Genomic DNA, 22,058 nt, shown 5'->3' on the forward strand with positions numbered 1-22,058 from the left:
AACTCCCCAGCCGATCCCTGTGTGCCCTGGGTTGAGAACCACTGCCTCAGGGGGACGGCCCCTCTCCTGTCACCTAGAAGCTCCCACCGCAGGTCAGGGCACCCGAGCCCTGGGACTGGGGAGCGTCTGCCGCGGGGAGGAGAGAAGCACCGTGCAGGAGGAGGCACCCAGGCAGCGTTTCTGACCGGCTGACAGCAGCCGGCCCTTCCGTGTCTTCAGTCTTGAGCCAAAATTCACGCAAAGACTCTTTTCTGTTAAGGAAACAGCTGGTGGGGGTGAAGGGGGGGCAGAACCACACCTCACACTAATGTCCTCAGACGTGGCAGTGAGGGACAGTCGCCTGAGGTGCCTGGGACCACATGCCTCCTTAATATCTTGACTTTACGAATGGAAATTTAACATCAGTTGTGGAAAACACAGGAGAGCACAAAGCGGGGGAAAGTAAGTCTAGATGCCCACTGCTGCTTAGGGTACCCGCTTCTGTCACCTACTGTTGTCCCTTAAATTTTTAGTAGCTGCATGATGTCGACATGTCTAGTTGAACCAATCCCCCGAATTTTTCAATATTGTAACACTGGGGCGAGCATCCTGCATCAGACTCCAGCATAGTTTCACACACAGTGTAAACCTGACGTGCGGACGGGTGTCTCTTTCATGAGTAGAGGGATCGCGGAAGGCTCTCCTGCTCAGACGCACCTTCCCTGCATACTCTCCCAATTTTAAGGTGCATTTCTAATAGCGGGTTTCTAGAATATGGACAGATGTCATGGCAGTACAGAAACTCAACTCTTGGGTGCTTTTTTCCTCTAACAAGAGGAATGGCCTGCTAGCTAATGGGCAGAGAACAAAGGAGCTCCTAATTCCAGGCAGTCCAAAGCATAGCAAGAAAGTGTGTTAGCTGAAGGTATTTGTGGATGTGATCTTTAATCCTTGAGGATTCTGGGGATATTGGAAAGGTGCCAAAGACGAGAGGGATGTCCAGGCTGTCAAAAGAAGGCGGCGAACCCCAAACTCCCCAGCCCTTGCAGGCTTCCGCGGCAGCCTATTCTGAGTGCAAGGTGTTTCAGGGTCTGGGAGGGAGCACGCAGCTCTCCAGGGACTGCAGCGACAGATGTCCCCCCCCCCACCCCCATAGTTTTGCTGAGGCCCTGGTCAAGGCGACCCTGTGGGGTGTAGAGCCGCTCACCATCCTGCAGGCGGAAAGATGGGGAGCTAGGGCAGAGTCTGACCAGTATCTCCTCAGTATTCGCTCCCCAGCACACCCTGGACAGTAAACTCCTTAATGAGGAGCAGGACAGTGCTGGGGAGGGGGCCCCACCAACCTGCTCACTGGCTGCATGACCTCCGCCCCCCCTTCTCCAAGCCTCAGTGCCCCTCGTCCATGAAACGGGAGTTCTGGGGCCTCCGTGAGCACAGCACCTCACACGTGGGAGCCCTAGAGTGACCAGCACAGTGGCTCTCCTCTGCGGCCTGGAGGGGACCCAACTTCAGCACGGTGAACGGGCGGCCTCCTGAGACTCTGCCCTGTGTGGACTCGTGAGCTGCATGTCCTCATGGCCCAAAGCCAAGTACGGCAGCTGGACTGCAGCTTCTCCTCTCTTCCTGTTTGCTCCCTGACCCTCCCCCCACCTGGGCTGCACAAAAGCTGATTGTAAGCAAATTCCTGGCCTACTGCTGGGCTGAAATGGCTGCAAGTGGCCCAGGTTTCGGCAGGGCCTTGGGTGCCTCTCCCTGCCCGGCTTGGAGACGAGCTCACTGGGAAGCCAGGGGATGCCTAAAGCCTGAGTACGATGCCGTGGTGATAGGAGCAGGTAAACGGGCTGTGCCAGAGCTGAGGGCCAGGGGGGGCAGCCCTGCTCAGAGCCCCTGGGGCTGAGGGGGGGGCATCCCCAAGCCCCCCACCTCCCTCTGCTCTGGGCACAGGCTGGCCGGGGTTTGGGCCAGAGCAGGGGCGGTGGTGGAAAGTCCGCTTGGTCTGTGAGCAGGCACCGAGGTTGTGGGGCTGCCATCAACTTGCTCGTGGTCTGGGGCAGATTCTTGACCTCTCTAGGCTCGGGTCTGCCCTTCTAGAATGACCAGGGAGGAATAGGTGAGCTCAGGAGTTTCCATGTATCTCCTGCAAAATTAGCTAGTTGCCACCACTCTTGGAAAGCAGATGGTACGCAAGGGTTGGAAAGAAAGAGCTTGCCATAAAAGACCCATGAAATCCAGCCACCCCAAGTGCCCTCCCTGAGTTCTGGTCACCACCACCTCACCACTAGGACTACCCATTCCCCCAAGGAAACTGGGAGTTAGGAAAAAATAGAAATGAGTCGCAGAGATCCTAGTGCATGTCTGCGGAGGGTGACAGCCCCCATTGTCTTGCCTGTCTGGGGCACATAGGGTCGGTCCTACTGCACTTTGCTGACGCCCAGGCTGCAGGGTGTCCGATTCCGCCGCGTAACTGTGGGAGGCCACAGGGTCCGGACCAGGTTGTCTTTGCTCAGAGCCTTCCATTCACACTCCCAGGGGGCCCCAAATTTCAACTTCTGGTATTCTCTCCCACTGGGTTTCGACAGACAATGGCAGGATCGAAAGAAGATGCTCATCACCGTTTTAAAGTGCATCCTGTCCTGCCAGCTCTTCATTCTTGTATGCTCCGAGAGCAGTCGTGGCCAGGAAATGTTATAGTCGCCCCTCCAGGGAAAATGTGTGTGGACATATATACGGAAGCTTATGATAAATGCTGAAATAGAGGAAGTATAGCACACACGTTTACAAGGAAGATACACGATACTCTAAATTCCAGGTAGCCAGTTGGCTCTCACCAAAGTTCTGTGATTTTTGCTAAACTTAGCAGCAAACCTGTGCTTACTCCCAACCGATCAGGCCGGCTCGGAAGGGAACGTGGTTTTCCGTTTGCACTGCCTTTAAAGAGTAGAACCGACGGGAAGCAACAGTCACACCCGAACTTCACTCCTCCCGTGATGGGAGAGACTTTGCTCCGTCAGATGACATTTCTCCCGCACTGGGAGAAGATTCTCTCGAGGTTTTGTGCCATTTGCCGCGGAACAGCTGCAGACACAGCGCACGGTCGGGTTTCATCTGCATCGTTCGTGTTTTCTCCATCACTTTCTCACACGGAACCGTCAACAGAGTAATACGGCCAAGCCCTGAGGGGTGCTGTCGGCTGGCTTCCGTGGTTCAAGTACTCCCACCACGGCCTTTTTCAAGTTGCCACCATGAGGGGCCTGTGCGTGCACTTGGGAGAGAGGCACGGCCGCTGACGGCTGCTCAGAGGTGAAGAACTGCAGGAGCATAGGTCATGGTAAACTGTGGAAAAACGATGAGGAAGTGACAAGTTTTGAGTATTTATTGCCTTTGCTTTTAATATAATTTATTTCACTGTAAGTTTATAATAATCTAAATTTTAATAATGGCGGTGTTTGACGAGCGTCACAAACATCCTGGCCGGGGGAAGCCAGCTCCAGGCTTCACTGATTGGGAAGGTGTCATGCCCCACCCCCACCCCCGCTTTTCTGGCCTTGGTGACAGCACATCCCTGCTGTCTCCTGGCACAGAGGGTTGACTCCAGGTCACCAGAGGCGTAGGTGACTTGCCCACACGTGTGTGAGTCTCAGGTGTGAGTTTTTCCTTGATGTTGTTTCTTCATTTGCTGAGCATTCAGGGCAGCCCGGTTTAATTAAGGGCATTTGGGAATCAAGTGAGGGACAGAGTGGCATCTTCTGAGAGAAGGGTTAGCTCTGCTCCCTGAGGTCACACGAGTATCTGGGGGCCACTTTGAAGACGAACCCTAATTAGTGCCTTGGCTAAATATGCCTAAGAATGACCCAAGGAGCTTGTTAAAATGCAGTTCCTGGGCCCTATCCCTGGTGATTAGGATTGAGAGGAAGTCAGCGCATCCAACCAGAATTTGGAGCGGGTCCAGTGCAGGCAGCTGCAAGCCACACTTGAGAACCCGTGTTCAGAGCGCGGCTTCTCTCGAGAGCCCCACATGCCTGGCTAGCTGAGGATCCCTGGAGTCAGGCTGGAGATGATCAGAGTCTGCAGCTTCAGACCCCCTCAGGGGGAAAGGAGAGGTCACCAGCAGCCCCAGGAGGGCTCAGGCAGGACTAGGGATGGAGTGGTGGAGGGCCGAGGGTCCTGGGCTGTTGGAATCTTGACCTTTGTCATTTGAGGTCTGTTTGTGCATTTGTGGGCTCATGTGATGATTGAACTGGACCCAGTTGCGTGGAAGCCTTTATTAGTTTTCCAAGATTTATGATCAGCACTATCTAAGAGACAAATAGCTACCATTTATCGTTGAGTCTGCTGAGGGTCAGGTGCTTTACATATATTATTGGTTATTCTCGCTCCAACACTGCAAGAAGCCTGAAGCTCATGGCCGGTCAGAATGACTCTCTGAGGGCCACGTCCTGTAAATAGCAGGAGCCAGGTTGAGCCCAGGACAGTCGGCCTTTAATTTGATGTATATATTTGAGAGCAGGCCTTTCCAAACTGTGGGCTGCAACTCGCTCATGAATCCCATCCAGCAAAGCTTTTAAACCTTAAGAAACTTTTCAAAAGTACATAAAAATAGTATATTAACCCGTCTTTTTAAATGAAATATAATCAAATAGATCATCACATGCTTATCACATGGTGAGTTAATATGAGTTCATGAAACTTTTGTTTCTGTGGATACATTTGTATGTGGGGTGCAGGCCAGGTCACAGGGTAAGACGCACTTCTTCATGTGGCTCGTGGTCAAAGAAGGTTGAAAAACTATTTCAGAGATTCCTTTAATGGAAGAGAAGTTGGCTCAGTGACCTCTAAAATTCTGGGTGTCTCTGTATGGAAAATGGAAAACAAAGTCAGCTCAGCCATGAAGAAATCCGTCATGTGGGTCATCACTGCCTCCTATTTATGGATGTTTGTCAAATTAATGGCTGAACATTTTATTTGCACGAACACTGGGTTCAGGTTGGTGCTCCGAGAACATAGTCTTCTGCTGACATCTTTGAAGACTCAGAGTGACCTTCTGTCACCAAGGAGAAACGCATGCCAAGTGTTCCAGACAAGACCTGTCCCCACTACCTGAAAACAACCCAGGCCTGCTCTCCGCCCAACAAAGGCTTCTCCATAAGCAACTACACTATCCTGAGAGTGAGGCAAGAGGAGACACTCCCAGCCCCTGGCCGTGCTTGACCACCTGCATCAGAACCACCCCGGGGCCTTGTGAGAAATCCATCCCAAGTCCCTGCCTCCACCCTGCCGAGCCGACTCTGGGGAGGGGTTGTGAATCATCGTTCATACAGGTTCTTAGATGATCCTGAAGCTTCTCAGAGCAGGAGACGCACTTGCCAGCAGTGGGCCTGGTGGGGAACCTGGAATCCCAAGTCAGGTTTAGGGCTCCCAACCCAGGGGCAGCCCTCTTAAGATTTTTGAAAAGAAATATATATATATATATGCACATTATACACACACACAAACACACACACATATATATATATGATAGATAAATTCACCCAACCAGCCGGCACTCCTTTAGCACATGTTGAAGCTGTATGTGTTTAATTCATTTTGAACTGTTCTGATTTGGGGAATATTGGTGATTGACAAAGCCATGGGACTAAAGCCTCTGGGGCACTAGAGTGGACCACACTTGAGCAGAAGCCGCGTGTGACGGCAGCCGTCCGCATGCCCAGCATGCACCTGGATGGTGATTCCAAGCCAGCGAGGGGGTCCAGCGCCAGCGGAGCAGCCACACTTCCCTTCTGTTCCTGCCCAGGAAACTGACATGCTCTCCACCGGTCACCTGCTCCTCCCCAAGGGACAGAAGCCCAGCAACGCAAGGTTTCATGAGATAGCTTTTGTCTGATGACTGTGGGTTTCTCCTCGTCCCTCACTCCAGCCTGGAGCCACTGGCCAGGCCAGGGTGACAGGACTTTTCTCAAGCTAGGGCAAGAACCAGGGTTTTCTGACTCCCCACAGACCAGGTGATTTATGGCATCAAGCTAGACGCTATTGCAACATCCAGGTACAGGTGGTACTTTCGGCTACCTCCCCGCGATCTTCACGAGCATGGGGACAGGGATGGGTGACCATATTCCCCAGGGAGTGTGTCTGTCTGCCCGCTGACCACTGCTGCTTTCCTCCTCCCCCTTGTCTCATTGCAGGACACAACGGGCTGGTGTCTGTGAGTGCCTCCCCCGCTGCCCCAGCCCCTGCACACGTGGCTGTCAGCTGGAATTTGAGAAGCCGCAGGGTGCTGGCCAGGAGAGAGGGGGGGCCGGCTGGTCTCTCCCTGGCACTGACCCATGGCTGGCAAATGGGTGTCCGCAGTAGTTAAGGAGGCTATCAGGGGCTCCCCTTCCTCTCCTTCCCCTAACGTGCATTTCCCCCACAACTTTGGGATAGTCAGGGGACATTCAGAAGCAAGATGGTGACAAGATGGGAAAATACGTAAGTGGCATAGCCAGAGGAACGTGTTAGAGCCTGGGAAGCTGGGGCCAGGTGGGGCCCTCCGACTACAGATTACGGGTCTAGGCTGAAGTACCCAGCAGCTACACAGCCCCAAGTGTACCCCGGCGACAGGGAGGAAGCCAGTCCAGCAGGGGAGTCAGGGCCCTGCCCCCACCACCACTGGCTCCTCTGTCCAGAGTTGAGCCAGGCCAGGGGTACCCTGAGGCTGTGCTTCTCAAACTCTGGTCCCGGTACCCCTCCGAGGCCACCATGTGTGCTAGAGGGTGTTCACAAGACAAACCTGGAACATCTCCCTGAAGCAGTGGCAGCTTTAGGATATCCATACAGGACGACTCAGCACTTCAGGGAGGGAGGGCTATGAGACTAGTGTTAAATCTAAACACTTTCCCTGACATAGTAGTTTTACTTGAACATTTTACAGGGAGCATTATATAACTCAACTGATCAGTAATTTAAAACATTGATTTTATGTAATTATAAATATGGGTTTGTCCTCCAGCTCTTGCCACTTTCTATCTGTGAAGGTTAAGGCAAGTCATTGAGGCTCTTTGAGCCATGGTAAGATGAGAATAAAAACACCCACTCACAGAGCTGCTGTGGAGCGAACAGATGATGTGCTTCGAGGACCTGCCACACAAAGCCTCGCAGACGGGGACTCAGCCCAGGGGAGGCTGGTGTCCGCCCCTTCGGCCCAAGACCCAGGCCCCTCCCGGGCACAGACCTGCAGTTTGCAGAGTCAGGGGATGACAGGCTGTGGGGGACCGGGGAGCAGGGGGACGTGAGGTGGCTCAGGAAGGAGGGGGTTGGAAGAACCTGTTCTAGGATGTGAGCTCTGGTTGGATGACTGGGGGGACAGTCTAAGGAAGTAGGGTTTGCTCTAGATTGGATACCGTCAGAAAGCAGGAACACCCCCTGTGACTGGGCATCTTGATAAACCTTATCTACTGGGGAGGGGGGCCAGGAACAGGAGGGGGTGACTGGTAAGGAAGTAGTGGCCACTTACTTTGGCTGCGAGAGGAGGCGAAGGGTATTTTGTGGGTGACTCAGAGCCCATGTTTGTACTCAGGCAAAACTGTGAAGTGGTCTTGCTCTATCCCATTTTCAGTGGTCTCAGACCATTCTGTGAGGCTGCTCGTGCCTAATGCGAGAACAGCACAGCATACCTCTGAGGGCCAGGCCGCGCCCCAGTGCCAGGGCTGCTGTTTTCTTCCTTGCTGGGATGGGTCAGGAGTATAGATCTCGGTCCAGACCCTCTAGGTTCAATTCCCAACACCTCTACTCAGGAGCTCCGTGAGCCTGAGGCAAGCCATTAACCTTGGGCCTCCGTTTCCTCATCTGTGAAATGGGGAGAGTCATAGTGGCCACCTCTAGGGTTGTGGGCTGGATTAAACAGTGTCTGGCAAGTGAACTTTATTTACTTGTCAGAGATTTTATTTATTTGACAGAAAGAGAGAGAGAATGAGCACAAGCAGGGGGAGTGGCCCACAGAGGGAGAAGTGGGCTTCCCGCTGAGCAGGGAGCCCGACGCAGGACTCGATCCCAGGACCCCAGGACCGTGACCTGAGCCGAAGGCAACCGCTTCACTGACAGAGCACCCCAGGCACCCCTGCCTCTCGGTGCTTGTGGGGAGGCATGAGGCTCGCCCCTCCGGAGGAGCTGGGCACCCCAGGCAGGGCTGGGCACGGTGTAGTAGGACTTGACAGAGCCACCAGGCCATGCAGGAGGGAAGGTCGCCCCTGGGACGTGGAGGGGCAGGAGCAGTAATGTTGCATCTTATGAGACATCTGGGCAAGTGGGAATTCACGGAGGAAGCAAGGGAACGGCATTCCAGAGGCAGGAACAGCATGAGCCAGGGGGCGGCCCTGTAGCGAGGCCCCTGAGCTGGCAGGTCGGCCCCCGGGATGAAAGGAGGGCCCTGTGTGCCCCCCAGGCGGCGTGCCTGCAGAGACTGGGGGTGAACACAGCAGTCTTCGAGAGACGCCCTGTGGTGGGGGTGCAGCTGTCCCAGAGGAGATCATCCCAGGTGAGCCCTGAGAGGTGATGGGGTGGCGGGGCATGACTGTCGGTGACCGCCGGTGACCCTCTTCACCAGATTCCGTTTCAGGGTTTAAGTTCTCCCGAGCGTCCTACCTCCTCAGCCTGCTGAGGCCACAGATTTACACCGACCTGGAGCTGAAGGTAGAGCTCCCCCATGGCCCAAAGGTGGGGGAGGGGGCAGTTCCAGCTTCCTAACCTGGGGTGAAGTCTCCCTATTTTGCCCCACATGGTTCCCTGCACCTGGGTTCTCTCTTCCATCCAAGGGTTTGTCTACCCCACATGCTCTCCTCAGTGCATTCCCACAGTTGGGTTTTGTCTGACCTACCCAGTGTCTTAAAAATGGAAAATTTCACATAAAAATTGGGCGTCTTTGGAAGACAAGCCTTGTCAACATGAGGCCCATGTTCCTACATGCAGCCGTGGCTGGTGCCTTGCATGTGACTGGGGTTCCAGCTCTGCCCGGCCCCATCACTTCCCGGCGTCTCGCCTGGCCCTCGCTGGGGACCTGCCTTGAAGCCTTGGGCCTCTGACAAAAGCCTGATTTCTGCCCTCATTAAACTTTAGATCCTACTACCACTGTAGGCAGCTTGAGCAGATATTTGGCGCCCAGTGACTTTCACCTCCTCTGACTCCTGGGCTGCTTTAGGGAGTCCCGAGAACGCTCAGTGCCCCTTGTTAACTTCTAGTCAGCTTAACCTCAGTCCACAGGCTGGCCCAACTCTGCCCCTGTCCTTTCAGATTCCTGTCACCCCCACTGCCTCTTTCGGAAGCTTGGTGACCACATTCCTGGAGCCCACTCAACTTCTCCCTGCTTGGTGCCTCTGTCACCTCCACTCAGAAAAAAGGGTCCTGTGTGTCATCCGTATGAGAAGCTGTGAGCATTTTAGCACCAACTTTGCTCTAAATTGAAAGTTTGAAGTTAATAAGACATCCAATCACTGTTGCCTCCTGAGAGAGAAAGAGAGAGAGACTGAGAGAGAGCGCGAGTGAGCCACCCATAGGCAGGACTTGATGAAGTCTAGCCAAGGCCTGGGCAAGGGTCTCCAGTCTTCAGTCCATGCCAGACTATAGCTGAAGACAGCTTGCAAATGCACCAATTATACATGGTGGCAGACGTGGCTAGGGATGGGGGCTGTGGGTAGACCCTCCTTTTGAAAAATCTAACTTACAAAACTCAGGATCACAGAACAGAAAATTTCACGTGACTATTCATTTTATAAAAATAAGTTACTCATTTGAGGGGCGCCTGGGTGGCTCAGTCAGTTAAGTGTCTGCCTTCGGCTCAGGTCATGATCCCAGGGTCCTGGGTTCGAGCCCGACGTCAGGCTCCCTGCTCAGCAGGAGAGTCTGCTTCTCCCTCTCCCTCTGCTCCTGCTCATGTGTGCTCTCTCTCTCACTCACTGTCTCTCTCTCTCTCGAATAAATAAATAAAATCTTAAAAAAAAAAAGTTACTCCTTTGAAAATGGTTTCTGTCATAGGGCTTCTTTAACTAGGAAACCCCCCCACTGAATTGAGTATATGCTTTGATCTCTGACCTTGGGTTGCATGGTGCATGGTGCTCAAATCAAGGGAGAGAACAGTCCTGCTTCGTGACACACAGAACTAACCCCCTGTGGAGTACGGAGCACCTTCTCTAACAAGACACTGACAAGCTGGACAGCATCTATAGGAAGACAGCTGACCTCTGGGAATGTTCCATCTCCAAACAACAGTAAAGAGCAGTTATTTTGCCAGTGCTACAACTTGGGCTACAAGTTCTAACACTCTAGCTATTGGTCTTCACCTGTGAGACAAGAATGTTAGCGGCCCGTTCTATGACGAGGGAACCAAGGTTCCGTGAAGTTAGGTTCACACACTAGGAAATGACAGAGAACTTGAACCAGGTCCACCTGCCTCCTTCTCCCCGTTCTTGGGCTACCGTCTGCTGGCACAGTCATCCCAGAGCAGTCCTGCTCAGCCTCACGCGTCCCAGCACGTTGCGGTTTGCAGCGGACAAGGTCACAGACAGGAGCTCCCCTTGCAGCCCGGCCTGGGCGGAGGACGGGGCTGAGCTTACAGACTCTGGGACCTAACAGGCTGGTTTTGAAAACCTGCCTGATGGTTTTATTAGCTGCCTCATGGCACCTCATCTTCCCCATCTGCAAGATGAGGATGGTAATAGTACCCACCTCATAAGGCTATTGTGGTGGTTAATAGGTTTGTCTGGGCCATGGTCAGTACCGCATAACTGTCAGCTAGCATTATTACTCCCGTGTGGCAGTTGAGAAACTCAAGCTCCAGAAAGACCTCCCGGGGCCCTGTAGCTGGCTACTGCCTGTCAGGTCTGGCCGCTAGGGGCCTGTCCCCAGTTAGACCAAGCTCTCACATAAAGTGTGAGTCTTTCCTTTGGTGCCACTGCCCCTCTTCCCATCCCTGAGCCAGAGGATGGTTTCCCCCACCCACATGGGGCCTCCATGGGGCCTGTGTTCTGGGTCTTAGTTTCCACAGCTGTCAACGAGAGCATCAGATTGGATCACCTCCTGGTTCTGTCCACTAGATCACAGGTTTGCTTTAAAAGTGGCCCCACATTAAGTAGTGGACTCCAGGCTGAGAGGGCAGAGTTCTGCCCTGATGGGGTCTTGTCTCCCACGTCAGCAAGCAGCTGCCTCGTCCAGCTCTCCCTGAGCCAGCCTTGACCCCATTCAAGTGGCAACCCCTTCCCTCCCTCACTAATAATCTTTTGGGTCTCAGCCAGATCACTGTGCTCCTGCTTTATTCCCGGAAACCTAACGCAGGGCTCTCAAACTTTCAGGTCTGTCAGAACAACCTTGGAAACTGATGGGACCCTGAGGGACCTTGATCTGAGAGCTGATTCTGCAGGACGGTGGTGGGGCCAGGCACCACACCTTTTGAATCTCTCTTACCTCTGGTCCCTCGTATACACCTTGTCCCTTCCTAGCAATTTCCACCCAGGGTGGCTGTGCATGCTGAGAACTCTCATGGGGGAATCAGAAGAAGGGTTCTGTTTTTATAAGAGGAGAACTGCATGATGTAAACAAATCTAATGGTGATTTAACATCCCTCTTTCTATTCTGACACCACATAATTAAAACCACCAAGGATGACAAAGGTCCAATTTATGAGAAAGTCCTGGAATCAGACAAGAAATTACTCATATTCAGTTAGTTATACTTGAAGCAACTCTTAGGTCCCTTATTTGGGGTGGGTTATTGATTCATTCATTCACTAAATGCTTCTGAGGCCCTGCCCTGTGTCCCGCACTGGGAGAAGCCCTTGGGGATACCATGGTGAGGGAGGGAGGCAAGGCTTCTGCTCTTAGTAAGAGGACTTCAGGTAGAGGAAGTGTTACCCCCAAAGAAAGGAAAACAAGGCAATATGATAGTGAGGGACCAGAGGTCCAGCCTGGACTGCCCAACCAGGACAGCTTTCCTGAGGAGATGACATTTGAGCTGACATGCAGATGCTAAGAAGTTAGCAGCCTTGCGGTCACCTGAGCAGAGGGAAGTAAAGATGGTCGGGCCCAAGGTGGAAGAAAGCAGATGAGGGGCTGGGGGCCAACTGAGATAGGGCCTTGTAGGCTGTGAAGGAGGGACTGCATTTTATCCTGGAGTGCCATGGGCAGAGGAAGTGGAGGGGTGGGGTTTGTAACTTCAGGAAAGGCCGGTCCACATGTTGGGTGGCGTGGAGTGTGGTGGAAGCAGCTGTGGTCTCAGGGAGACGGGCAAGGCAGTGACCGCAGTGGTTCACAAGATGGCAGCTTGGCATGAGGGGCAGTGGAGATGGAGAGAAGCATACAGCTTCTGGAGAGACTGGGCCAGTGAGACTTGGTAATGGACAGGATGAGGGGGAAGGAAAAGGAGAAACTTAGGATACTTCCTGGGTGAGAAAGAGTTTACTAACCTGAAGGAAACCAGGCTGGAGCTTCCTCCAGCTCTCCCCATCTTGGTGTGAGAAAGAACCCTGCAAGTCTCCCAGCCCAAACCCCTACCACTGTTTGGATTCACCTCCACAGTATGTTCCACCCAGGGCAATCCCGCCATCTGGAGTATCTCTGGCTTGGGGAAACTTCAGCTGTAATTGTTGGAGAGGCTTTTTTGGTTTCCTTGTGTTTTCCAGAACTTCTCCTCACAGATCTCGTTTCTGTCTCTGGACATGTCCCCTGTCTGCAACATGGCGTTCATTTGTTCAGTCAACAGAATGCATATTGATGGCAATGCATCCAGGTGCTGAGCAAAGGGACTATGCCCCTGAGCCCACAGAGCTCACAGTCTACCCCAGGGGAGACGGGGAAACTAAGCATGCAATTAGCCAGGTGGCAGTGAGTGTTTCAGAGGCAAAGAAAGCAGGCTGAGGGGGCAGGAAGTGCTGGGTGTGTAAGGGAGGCCTTGCTGCTCAGGTGATAACGGGAGCAGGGCCGTCACAGAGGGGAGGGAGCTGGGAAAGAAGCTCTGGATGCCAGATTCATCAGGCTAAACACGTTAAATGTGTACAACTTTCAGCATGTCAGTCATACCTCAGGAGAGTGGTTTCGGGAAAGATGTCGCTAGTGGGAAGAGTAGGTCTTATTTGTGCGGCTAGCACAGGCCCGTTTTGTTGTATCTGTACCTCCATCGAAGAAGTAGCTGTGCTCTTGGAAAGTTCTGTTTGCCAGTCAAATATTTGAAAATCAAATCATATTTTAAATACATAGAGGGAACTTCCATTTAAAGTGACCCTGGAGTAAATGAGTCTGCAAAGTAAATAAAATTTTTTGATGTGAATAATTTATCTATCTTCTAAGTATGGATTTTCACATTTTAATTATTTCTGAAGTGGGGGTAGTTATAGACTAGTGCTGAGGGCCAGAGCTTTGGAGTCACAGAGATGTGGTTTTGAAACCTAGATCCACCTCCTAAGGTGACCTTTGACAACTTACTTCCCTGCACTGAGCTTCTGTTGTATTCGTACCATGAGGATGATATACTTACAGTTGTTGTGAGGTGATCAGGGTAGCATGGTGTGGCATGGTGGGGTGTAGATGGTGTGGTATGACGTGGCATGGCGTGGCATGGTGTGGGGTGGTGTGGGGTGGTGTGATGTGGCCTGCCAAAGGATGCCTGGGCAAGAGCACTTTTTATACACTTACATTAAAAAATAAGAAGCAGCACCGCCTGCCTTGGGGAACTGTATGCAGGTACCTAAATGGTTGCAAACACAATCAGAGAAGGGTCAAGGGCAGAGGACACAGACCCCTTAAAATGTTGCTATGCTATCTATGTTCTGCCGAAATACGGGCTGAAGCTTCGTCTTCGAAACCCCTACTCCTTTACCCCAATGCTGGAAGAGGGTACAGGGAGCAAGGTGCCCAGTTCCCTTCTTCTGGGCACAGACATTGAGGAAAACCAGAAGCAGATTGCCCAGTTCTCACGGAAAGATGCCCAGGTAGGGAAGGGGACCGGCAACAGATCTCCTTCTCCCTCGCCAGCATGTAGGTGGCTCTTGAAAGGAATTGGGCCTGGTTAGAGTCATCCAAGAACATGTTGTCCAAAGACCATGAGGCCTTGGACAGGCCATTCCACCTGCCCTAGGAGGGCTCCAGTCTGAGGTAGCCTCTGATCTCAGGCACTTCGAAGAGAAGGGGATGGAGAACACTGATTAAGACCAGTGGACACTGGAGGCACCTGGGTGGCTCAGTGGGTTAAGCGTCTGCCTTCGGCTCAGGTCATGACCCCAGGGTCCTGGGATCGAGCTCCACATCAGGCTCCCAGCTTAGCGGGGAGTCTGCTTCTTCTTCTCCCTCTGCCCCTACCCCAGTTTGTGCTTTCTCTCTCACTCGCTCTCTCTCTCTCTTTCTGAAATAAATAAGATCTTTTAAAAAAAGACCAGTGGACACTGGACACCCTCAAACCTGTGTGTGTTCAGTATGAGGCCACTGTTCAGGTGGTCTCAGCCAGCTGAATTTCAAAAGGGAATCCACTGGTATGTACTTATACTATATGTGTTGTCCATCTTTCTTGCTTTTGGAAAGAACTCCAGGTGGTTATCAATGTTAAAGCCCGTGAAGCCAAAAAGAACGATGAAGGGAGGATCAAAGACAATTAAGGATAGAATGAACTGGACCAAGTATTTAGGATAAGAGAATTGTAATAAATATTTATTTGACTTGGCATCAATCCCCTGGCAGCCCAAGGCAAGAAATTGTCCATGAGAGCATGCAGGTCTGGTGGAAGGAAGAAAGGCAAGAAATTGCCCATGAGAGCATGCAGGTCTGGTGGAAGGAAGACATACGTCTGATGGAGAATGCACATTTTTTTCTTGGGATTGCATTATAAGGAATTTGTTGGGTAGCTTCATGTATATGAGCCATTGAATAATGTTACGGACCTGATGTGACTGGTTTTGCAGATATAGATTCTTTGAAGGGACATATTTTTGTACCAAGCCTAAATACAAGCTGAAGGCACAGCATGAACTCCTATCCCATTGCTTTTTGTAATCTAGTGTTGGGTAAAACCCAGAGAACCACGGCCCCACAGTAGCTCTCCTCAATCAGTGGCTTCTAAAGCCGGCTGATGATCAGAATCACCTGGGGAGCTTGCTTCTTGAAACGGCCTCTTTTCTGTGCAGTGGGTTGGGGGCCAGGGCCTCCACCCTCTCCTCAAAACCCTGAACTGCCCAGGTGCACTGGAGAGGATTCAGGGCGAGGCCACGTTGCTGGGCCTGGTGGACAGTGGCTGGCATGCTAGTGGCCATAGGAGGAGGCAGGGGCCACATCCCATTGTGGAAAGTAAGGAAACCCTTTTCTGGTCTTGTCTTCTCACGTTGCCACATGGAGGGCCTACTGTAGGCTGTTTAAGGTCATTTTTATCAAGACTTCTCAAACATACTTCAGTGCAGAACTTTTTTTTATGCAACCTTATTAAAATTCTATGGATATATTCATTAGTATAGATGAACCAAAAATTGAAAGCTGGGGGCTGGGGATCAAGATAGGGCTGCCGGTGGAACAGGCATCCATCCATGCTCCTGTCACTCACGCAGCGAAGGAAGGGTGTGTTCTAACCACACTATTGAAATGGATTCTGAAAGAGAAGGAAGGAAGGAAGGAAGGAAGGAAGGAAGGAAGGAAGGAAGGAAGGAAGGAAGGAAGGAAAAAAGAAAGAGAAAGAAAGAAAGAAAGAAAGAAAGAAAGAAAGAAAGAAAGAAAGAAAGAAAAGAAAAAAAGAAAGGAGAAAAGAGAAAAGAAATGGATTCTGTTATTGGGGCTTGTTGAGTGAAGGGATGTAGGCTTCAGTTTCTGTGTATGTCAAGAGGACATAGATTTGCAGACGACCAGGAAAGAACAGTCATCATGCTGCAATACAGGGGAAGAGATCTTACTTCCACCAGTAATATGTGGAAAGACAGGACCGAGAGAAGAAACTTTAAGTGGTTTTCTGGTTTATCACAGAGACCACATGCTAGGATATTTGCCAGTTTTCTGTGGCTGACGGCTGGTCTCAGCCAGCATAACCCCTTGTCCCTGCCACCACCCTGGTGGCCCATCTGCTTAAGATCTCTCTGGCCTCCCCCTAGTGCTGACGTCAGCTCACAGGCCTGGAACTGGGAGTAATTTTCCATGGCCGAGCTGAGCCAAGGCTGGGCGTGAGGCCTGAGGAGCCACGGAGGCTTGGCCAGGAGCCGCAGGCCATGTGGGGATGGGATGGAGGTCAGAGCGTGGGGGCAATGTCCTCGTGGGATGCTAAGCAATGGGCCCTTGACTCAGAGCTCTCTGTTCCAGGCCTTTCCCAAATATGAAGCGTTCATGAATCAGTTGGCATTAGCCATAGACCCTCTGCTGGACGCAGTCCCCGTGGACATGAGGCCTTCCAGAGGGGTTCCCTGCTGCAAAGGCTCCAGTCACTCTCCACGCTCAAGCCCCTGCTGCAGGCAGGTAAGTCCAAAGTGCAGGCATCAGGCATGATGAGTGACGTTCAGGATGTTGAGCCCATTTTCTTGATGATTGGACATGAGCTTGAGCCTTCATAAGCCTGCCAACTGCCGTCCATGAATAGGGGCTGCCCAGAGCACTCTGCTGAGCAGATAGTAGCCTGGCGGCCCTAGAAATAGAGCCTGAGGTGAAGCCTTGTATGCACGTAGTTCATTTTGATGGGTGACCCCAAGGAAAGGGGGAGTGAAACTGGAAAGAGGAAGGGTCAGTCCCAGGTGTGCTATTGGATCACAGGTGACAGGTGCTGGATCCTAGGAGGACCACCCAGGGGGCCTTAGGAAGTGCACATCAGGACCGTTCCCAAGAGAAAAAAGGGGAAACATTTATCCATCAGGTTCTGTCCCCCACTGGTCAAAGAGTGCCCCATGGGGTTTAACTCCCACCTGGAGCATTAACTTCTGGGCAGTGCATCCATGGGTGCCCAGTGGGTTCCTGTGGGTGTCCTGTCATGGTGCCAGGGACACCCCGGGGAAGAAATTTTTTTTTTTTTTTAAGATTTTTTATTTATTTGCGAGAGAGAATGAGAGACAGAGAGCACGAGAGGGAGGAGGGTCAGAGGGAGAAGCAGACTCCCTGCTGAGCAGGGAGCCCGATGTGGGACTCGATCCCGGGACTCCAGGATCATGACCTGAGCCGAAGGCAGTCGCCTAACCAACTGAGCCACCCAGGTGCCCCGCCCCCCGGGGAAGAAATGATGAGGCACATCCTACAGATCTGAGGTGAGATGCTGCCGGGTTTTACCGTGTGAAGCTGATTGAAGCCTGCATGGAGCTTGTCACCATAGTCTTGGCTAGAATAAGAGAGAGGGGCCAAGAGAGTTTGAAGAGATGCCCCCATACCGGAAGGATGCTAGATTTGGGCTCAGCAAGAGAAAATTCTGTGATGAATTAGTGATGTCTGCCACGGGTATGAGAAGGGACATTTCATCAAGCATGCTGCTATTTTCTGCCATTCCTCCAGGATATGAGACCAGGTTAGCTTCTGCAGTCTAGAAAAGTGCTGAATGAGTTAGCTATGGCTACAAAATTGCTGTGTAACAGCTACAAGACTCAAGTAGCATGTAAAAATAAACCTATTTCTCACGTGTCTGCACAGTCCAGTCTGGTCTGGTCTCACAGGTGGGTTTATGGGTGGGGCACATCAGCCAGGCTAGCTGTGCTCCAGGTGCTTCCCACCCTCTTCCTGGAAGCAGCAGGCTGGCCCAGGCATGGCCATCTTACGTCAATGGCAGAAGCATAGCGCAATGTGTGGGCCAGTTTCAAGCATCTGTTTGCCTCCCATCTGTAAACATCCCATTGGCCAAAGCAAATCACGTGGGTGAGCCCAGACTCAAGGAGCAGGGCAGGTCATCCCAGCTACAGTGGGAGGCACTGCAGAGTTGCTTGGAAAAAGTGTGTGGCTATGGGGAGGAGTGAAGGATCAGGACCAGTAGAATCTATCACAAATGCCAGAAGTAGACATGGCCTCTCAGAGGACCAGTCCAAGAAGCTTCATGCGTTAAAATTTATTAAGCAAGTGCTATGTGCCACACACTAAGCCAGGCACTGGGGCTAAAGTTGCTAGAGATCACGATCCATGCCCTTGGGGCCTTACTGCCCAGTTACTCTCTGAGATAGTGTGAATCAGCTTCAGAGCTGTGGACCGGCCTAGCTGGCTACCTCCCAGGGGATGGGCCTTACAGAGTTCGAAGTAAGGGACTAAGGTACAAGTTAACATTTTTCCCAAAATAATTCCAACCACTAAAATGTATTCAGTGCCTATGAACTTGCAAACACTTTACATATGTCATTTATTCCTTATATAGCTCTGGGGGATATGAAATATAGCTTATTGTAGCTACTCATAGTAGCTACTATTGTAGCTTCCCAGAGAACTCATAGTAGCTCTTGGGGATATGAAATATTACTCCCATTTTACAGATAAAGAAATAAGAACAGAGATACCGCAGATTGGAATGACTCCTTCTTTCCTGTCTCAATTTACGTTTTATGGGTCTTCTCTTTCAGGTCATGTGCTGGAAGCCCAGCTGCCCAGGTATTAGTCCTCACAGCTCCAATTACAAAGGCGAGGGGCTCCCCAGCCTCAGGCTGGACCCCACAGTGAAGGGGACTCTCTCCCCGGGGCCCCTATGCCCTTCTCCCTGCCATTTTGCTGTCCCAGGTGCTGGATCAGTGGTTTGAGTCCAAGCCTCTAAAAGCCACTCTGGCCACGGATGCTGTGATTGGAGCCATGACAAGTCCCCACACTCCAGGGAGGGGGTGAGTGCGGGGCAGGGGGTGGGGTGCAGCGGTAGCAGAGTGAATCTCCCAACAAAAGTGCTAACAGCTGTCTCTCACCAAGCTCTCCCAGTGAGCCAGGCACGAAGCCAGGCACTCATCGAACCCTCAAAGCCACACCTGAGAGCCATGGTTCAGAGTAGGGACAGGTCATGCCCCAAGTCACACAGCTAGTGGTGGCAGAGCTGATTCCCAGCTGAGCCTCCAAAATCTTCCTTCTTAGCCACTTCTCCCTAATGCTCCAGCGAGAAAAGCTTCTCTCCCACTGTGATAGCTCAACATGAACAGCTCTCTTTCTCCTCCTCCTCCTCTTCCTCCTTTTTCTCTCTCTCCCTTCTACCCCTCTTCTCTCTCTCCCCTCTTTCTATCTCTTCTCCTCCCACAAAGTTCCATTGCCCCTCTGTCCCCCACAGATCCTTTCCCTGGAGTCCCAGGACACACACGCACAGATGCCTTCATGGCGGTGGGGGGGGGGGGGGCACTGCCTTTCCCTTTGTGAGGGGGCATGTTGACAGCCGAGCCAAGAGGGGGCAGCAAGACCCAGTGAAGTCTGTACCTGTGGCGTGACTTAATGAGCCCCTTGTAGGAGCAGGAATGGAGGGTGTGTGTGTGCGTGTGTGTGCGCTTGTGTCTTGGGATAGAGGAGGCTGCCAAGTGTTGGGCCATTTCCAGTGCATCAGAAGATGCAGCTAGAAGGTGTCAATGTGGCTTTCCTCTCAAAGGATGAGAACCACCCTTGGAAGGGGTTTTTCAGCACACACTAAGCCAGCTCCGAATTCCCCAGGGCCATGGAAAAGGGGGGTTGGCAATGGTTGCCCTACCTTGGCCAACTCTATGATCCACCAGCCAGTTTGCATCTTCCACTGGGGCCTCCTGTCCTTTTTTCTGTGGCTCCCTGGGAGGCGTAGCTACTGCCCAGTGTGTGAAGTGCACCTTTAAGTAATTTGTTTCTTCATTAATTCCTCCAGTGAATATTGATGGAGCCCTTACCTGTGCCAGGTGCAGGGCCAGGGCATGAAGGGCACTGAGACCCTCCTAGGAGGGGTAGACACAGAGCAAATGACGATAGTGGAGTTCTGTGAGGATTGGGATGGGGGTGGGGCAGGGAAGCAACGCTGTCCAGGGTCAGAGGAGGCCTCCATGAGGAAGAGACATTTAATCTGAGACTCTCAGGACAGGAGGAATTAGCTAAACAGACACAAGGGAGGAAGGGGCTTCTAGGCTGCCAGATCAGCCCGTGCAAATGCTGGGGGCTGAGCCGGGACCATGTGGAGGTTTGCTTTGGCAGGGGTGCAGGCTGAGAGGGGGAGCTTGGTGAGGAATGAGGCTGGAGCCCTGGAGGCATGTCCGGAAACTGGCCATGCCCCTGAGAGCAATGTTGAGCCAGCAAAGGCATCCAAGGAGAGAAGTGGCAGGACTTGGCTAAGTCTGTGATGGGGCTCCAGGTCTTCAGGGAAGGAAGAGTGGGAGAAGGTGGTCCAACTAGGAGGACACCACTGCAGGAGTTGAAGGAAGGGAGGAGAGGCCTGGCCCAGGAAAGAGGCCTCAGGGAGGGGGAACTGGAAAGTTCTTTGGGAGGCAGGGTTATGGCGCCTGACGGCATGGAGGTGGTGAGGCATGGGTGGGACTCGCACGACTGGCCCTCAGCTTTCTGTGGGAAACGGAAGCTGCCATCACTAGGATGGGGAGAATGAAGGAAAAACAGGTTGGGGAATGGGGAAGGAGATGGGTTTCAGCTGCCAGCCAGAAAACCCCACGCAAGTGGGGATCTCTGGGTAGCTGGCGCTCAGGAGAGAGTTAGGGCTGCGGGTTTGGGCATCGCCGCCGTGTGGTTGGTGCTAACGCTCTGCGCGCAGACACGTTTGCATGGGGAGAGAATGTAGGGCGTGAGGCAAAAGCCCTTACAGGAGCCTAGAGCCCATTTAAAGGCTGATGGGAAAGGCAGCACGGGGACAGGGAGAGGCTAAAGGTACCAGAAAGAAAAGACTGTTTGCACCTAGAGCTCTGGGGAGTTAAACCGCACCTCCAACCACTGACCCCAATGGTCTGCCCTCAGGTATGTGCTTCTCCATCACGTGATGGGGGGCCTGGAGGGGATGCAAGTGGCCTGGGGCTATGTCCAGGGTGGCATGGGTGCCCTCTCTGATGCCATCTCAAGCTCAGCCACCGCACACGGAGCAAGCATCTTCACTGAAAAGGTGAATTTCCCCCCACCCCGATTATTTGCATGGATCCCAGTATGGAACCAAATGTCAAATTCAGAGGGTTCCTCATTTTACCAATGCACAAAGTGGGGCTTTGGAATCAAGGGGCTAAGTTTGTGCAGCCTGTTAATGGCTGAGCAGCTGTCAACCAGGTCCCAGTTCTTCTGACCACCCCCCTTTGAATGCTCTGGCCCCTAGCCCCCATTCAAGCCGAGTCTTTGCGTTGGAGTGGGTGGGCTGAGGCTTCACCACATTGCCGCAGAGCCCAGCAGGGTGGATTCAGATGCGGAAGCTGTGAGCACCCAGGAGCAGCACAGACAGTGGAGATCCCTCAAGATCCAACCTGTATTTTCCTTCCTGGGGGGTTTCCGGGGTCTCGCTCTGGTGGGCTCTAGACAGTGGCTAAAGTGCTGGTGAGCAGTGAAGGGCACATCCAAGGAGTCGTGCTGCAAGATGGCTCGGAGCTGAGGAGCAAAGTGGTGCTGTCCCACACATCCCCACAGCCAGCTTCCTGAAGCTGACACCACAGGTGAGGCCTGGGGGCTGGAGGCAAGATGTCTGCCAAGATGGGGGAGCGGAGGTGTTGGTCAAGGGCGCCAGGACTACATGAGGATGGGAGATGCAAGTGCCCGCTCTCTCTGCACTAGGGGAAGCCAGTCCTTCTCTCCCTTACCTAACAGGCAGGTAGCAAACAGGGAAGAAGCCTCACACGTGGGGAGAAAAGTCCAGGGGAATGAGGTGACTTAGGCCATGCAGCTGGCAATTGGCAGAACCAGAGTTAGAACCCAGGTCTGACTTTTAATCCAGAGTTTTCCTACCACCCTGATTCGCTGCTCTAACCAACTCTGGTTCCACCGTCTGTGTCCGTTATCTATGGCCGTATCAAGGCCGCGTGAAACAACCACACAGCCTCTGGGCATTTAATAAGAAATACTGACTTAGCACTCAGAACTGGAGAATTCAGTTGAACTTGGCTGAGTTCAGCTGATCTGGGCTTGCTCAGGCACCTTCCAACAGCTGTGGGTCAACTAGTGGGCCCTGCTATCTTGGCTGGCCTCGCTCATGTGCCCAGGCGGGCTGGCTGTGGCTGGTCCAAGACCGTTTCT

The 22,058-nt window shown here is 52.5% G+C and overlaps 1 protein-coding gene across 1 annotated transcript in view; it reads left to right on the top strand.

Annotated features, from left to right (window-relative positions):
• Positions 1-29: 29 nt before the first annotated feature.
• The window catches only part of PYROXD2 (pyridine nucleotide-disulphide oxidoreductase domain 2), a 29,217-nt gene continuing 7,188 nt past the window's right edge, over positions 30-22,058 (top strand). The window contains 14 exon segments of the mRNA XM_081823670.1: positions 30-1,811; positions 6,159-6,178; positions 8,396-8,450; positions 8,453-8,488; positions 8,570-8,642; positions 13,768-13,924; positions 16,263-16,341; positions 16,344-16,415; positions 18,479-18,508; positions 18,511-18,536; positions 18,633-18,730; positions 20,805-20,946; positions 21,348-21,453; positions 21,456-21,481. Of these exon segments, the coding sequence (XP_081679796.1) occupies positions 1,685-1,811; positions 6,159-6,178; positions 8,396-8,450; positions 8,453-8,488; positions 8,570-8,642; positions 13,768-13,924; positions 16,263-16,341; positions 16,344-16,415; positions 18,479-18,508; positions 18,511-18,536; positions 18,633-18,730; positions 20,805-20,946; positions 21,348-21,453; positions 21,456-21,481 (1,047 nt within the window). The 5' untranslated portion in view covers positions 30-1,684.

This window comes from Leptonychotes weddellii, chromosome 6 (genome assembly GCF_054177405.1).
Source record: "Leptonychotes weddellii isolate Sample4059 chromosome 6, ASM5417740v2, whole genome shotgun sequence".
In the NCBI taxonomy this organism is placed as follows: Eukaryota; Metazoa; Chordata; class Mammalia; order Carnivora; family Phocidae; genus Leptonychotes; species Leptonychotes weddellii.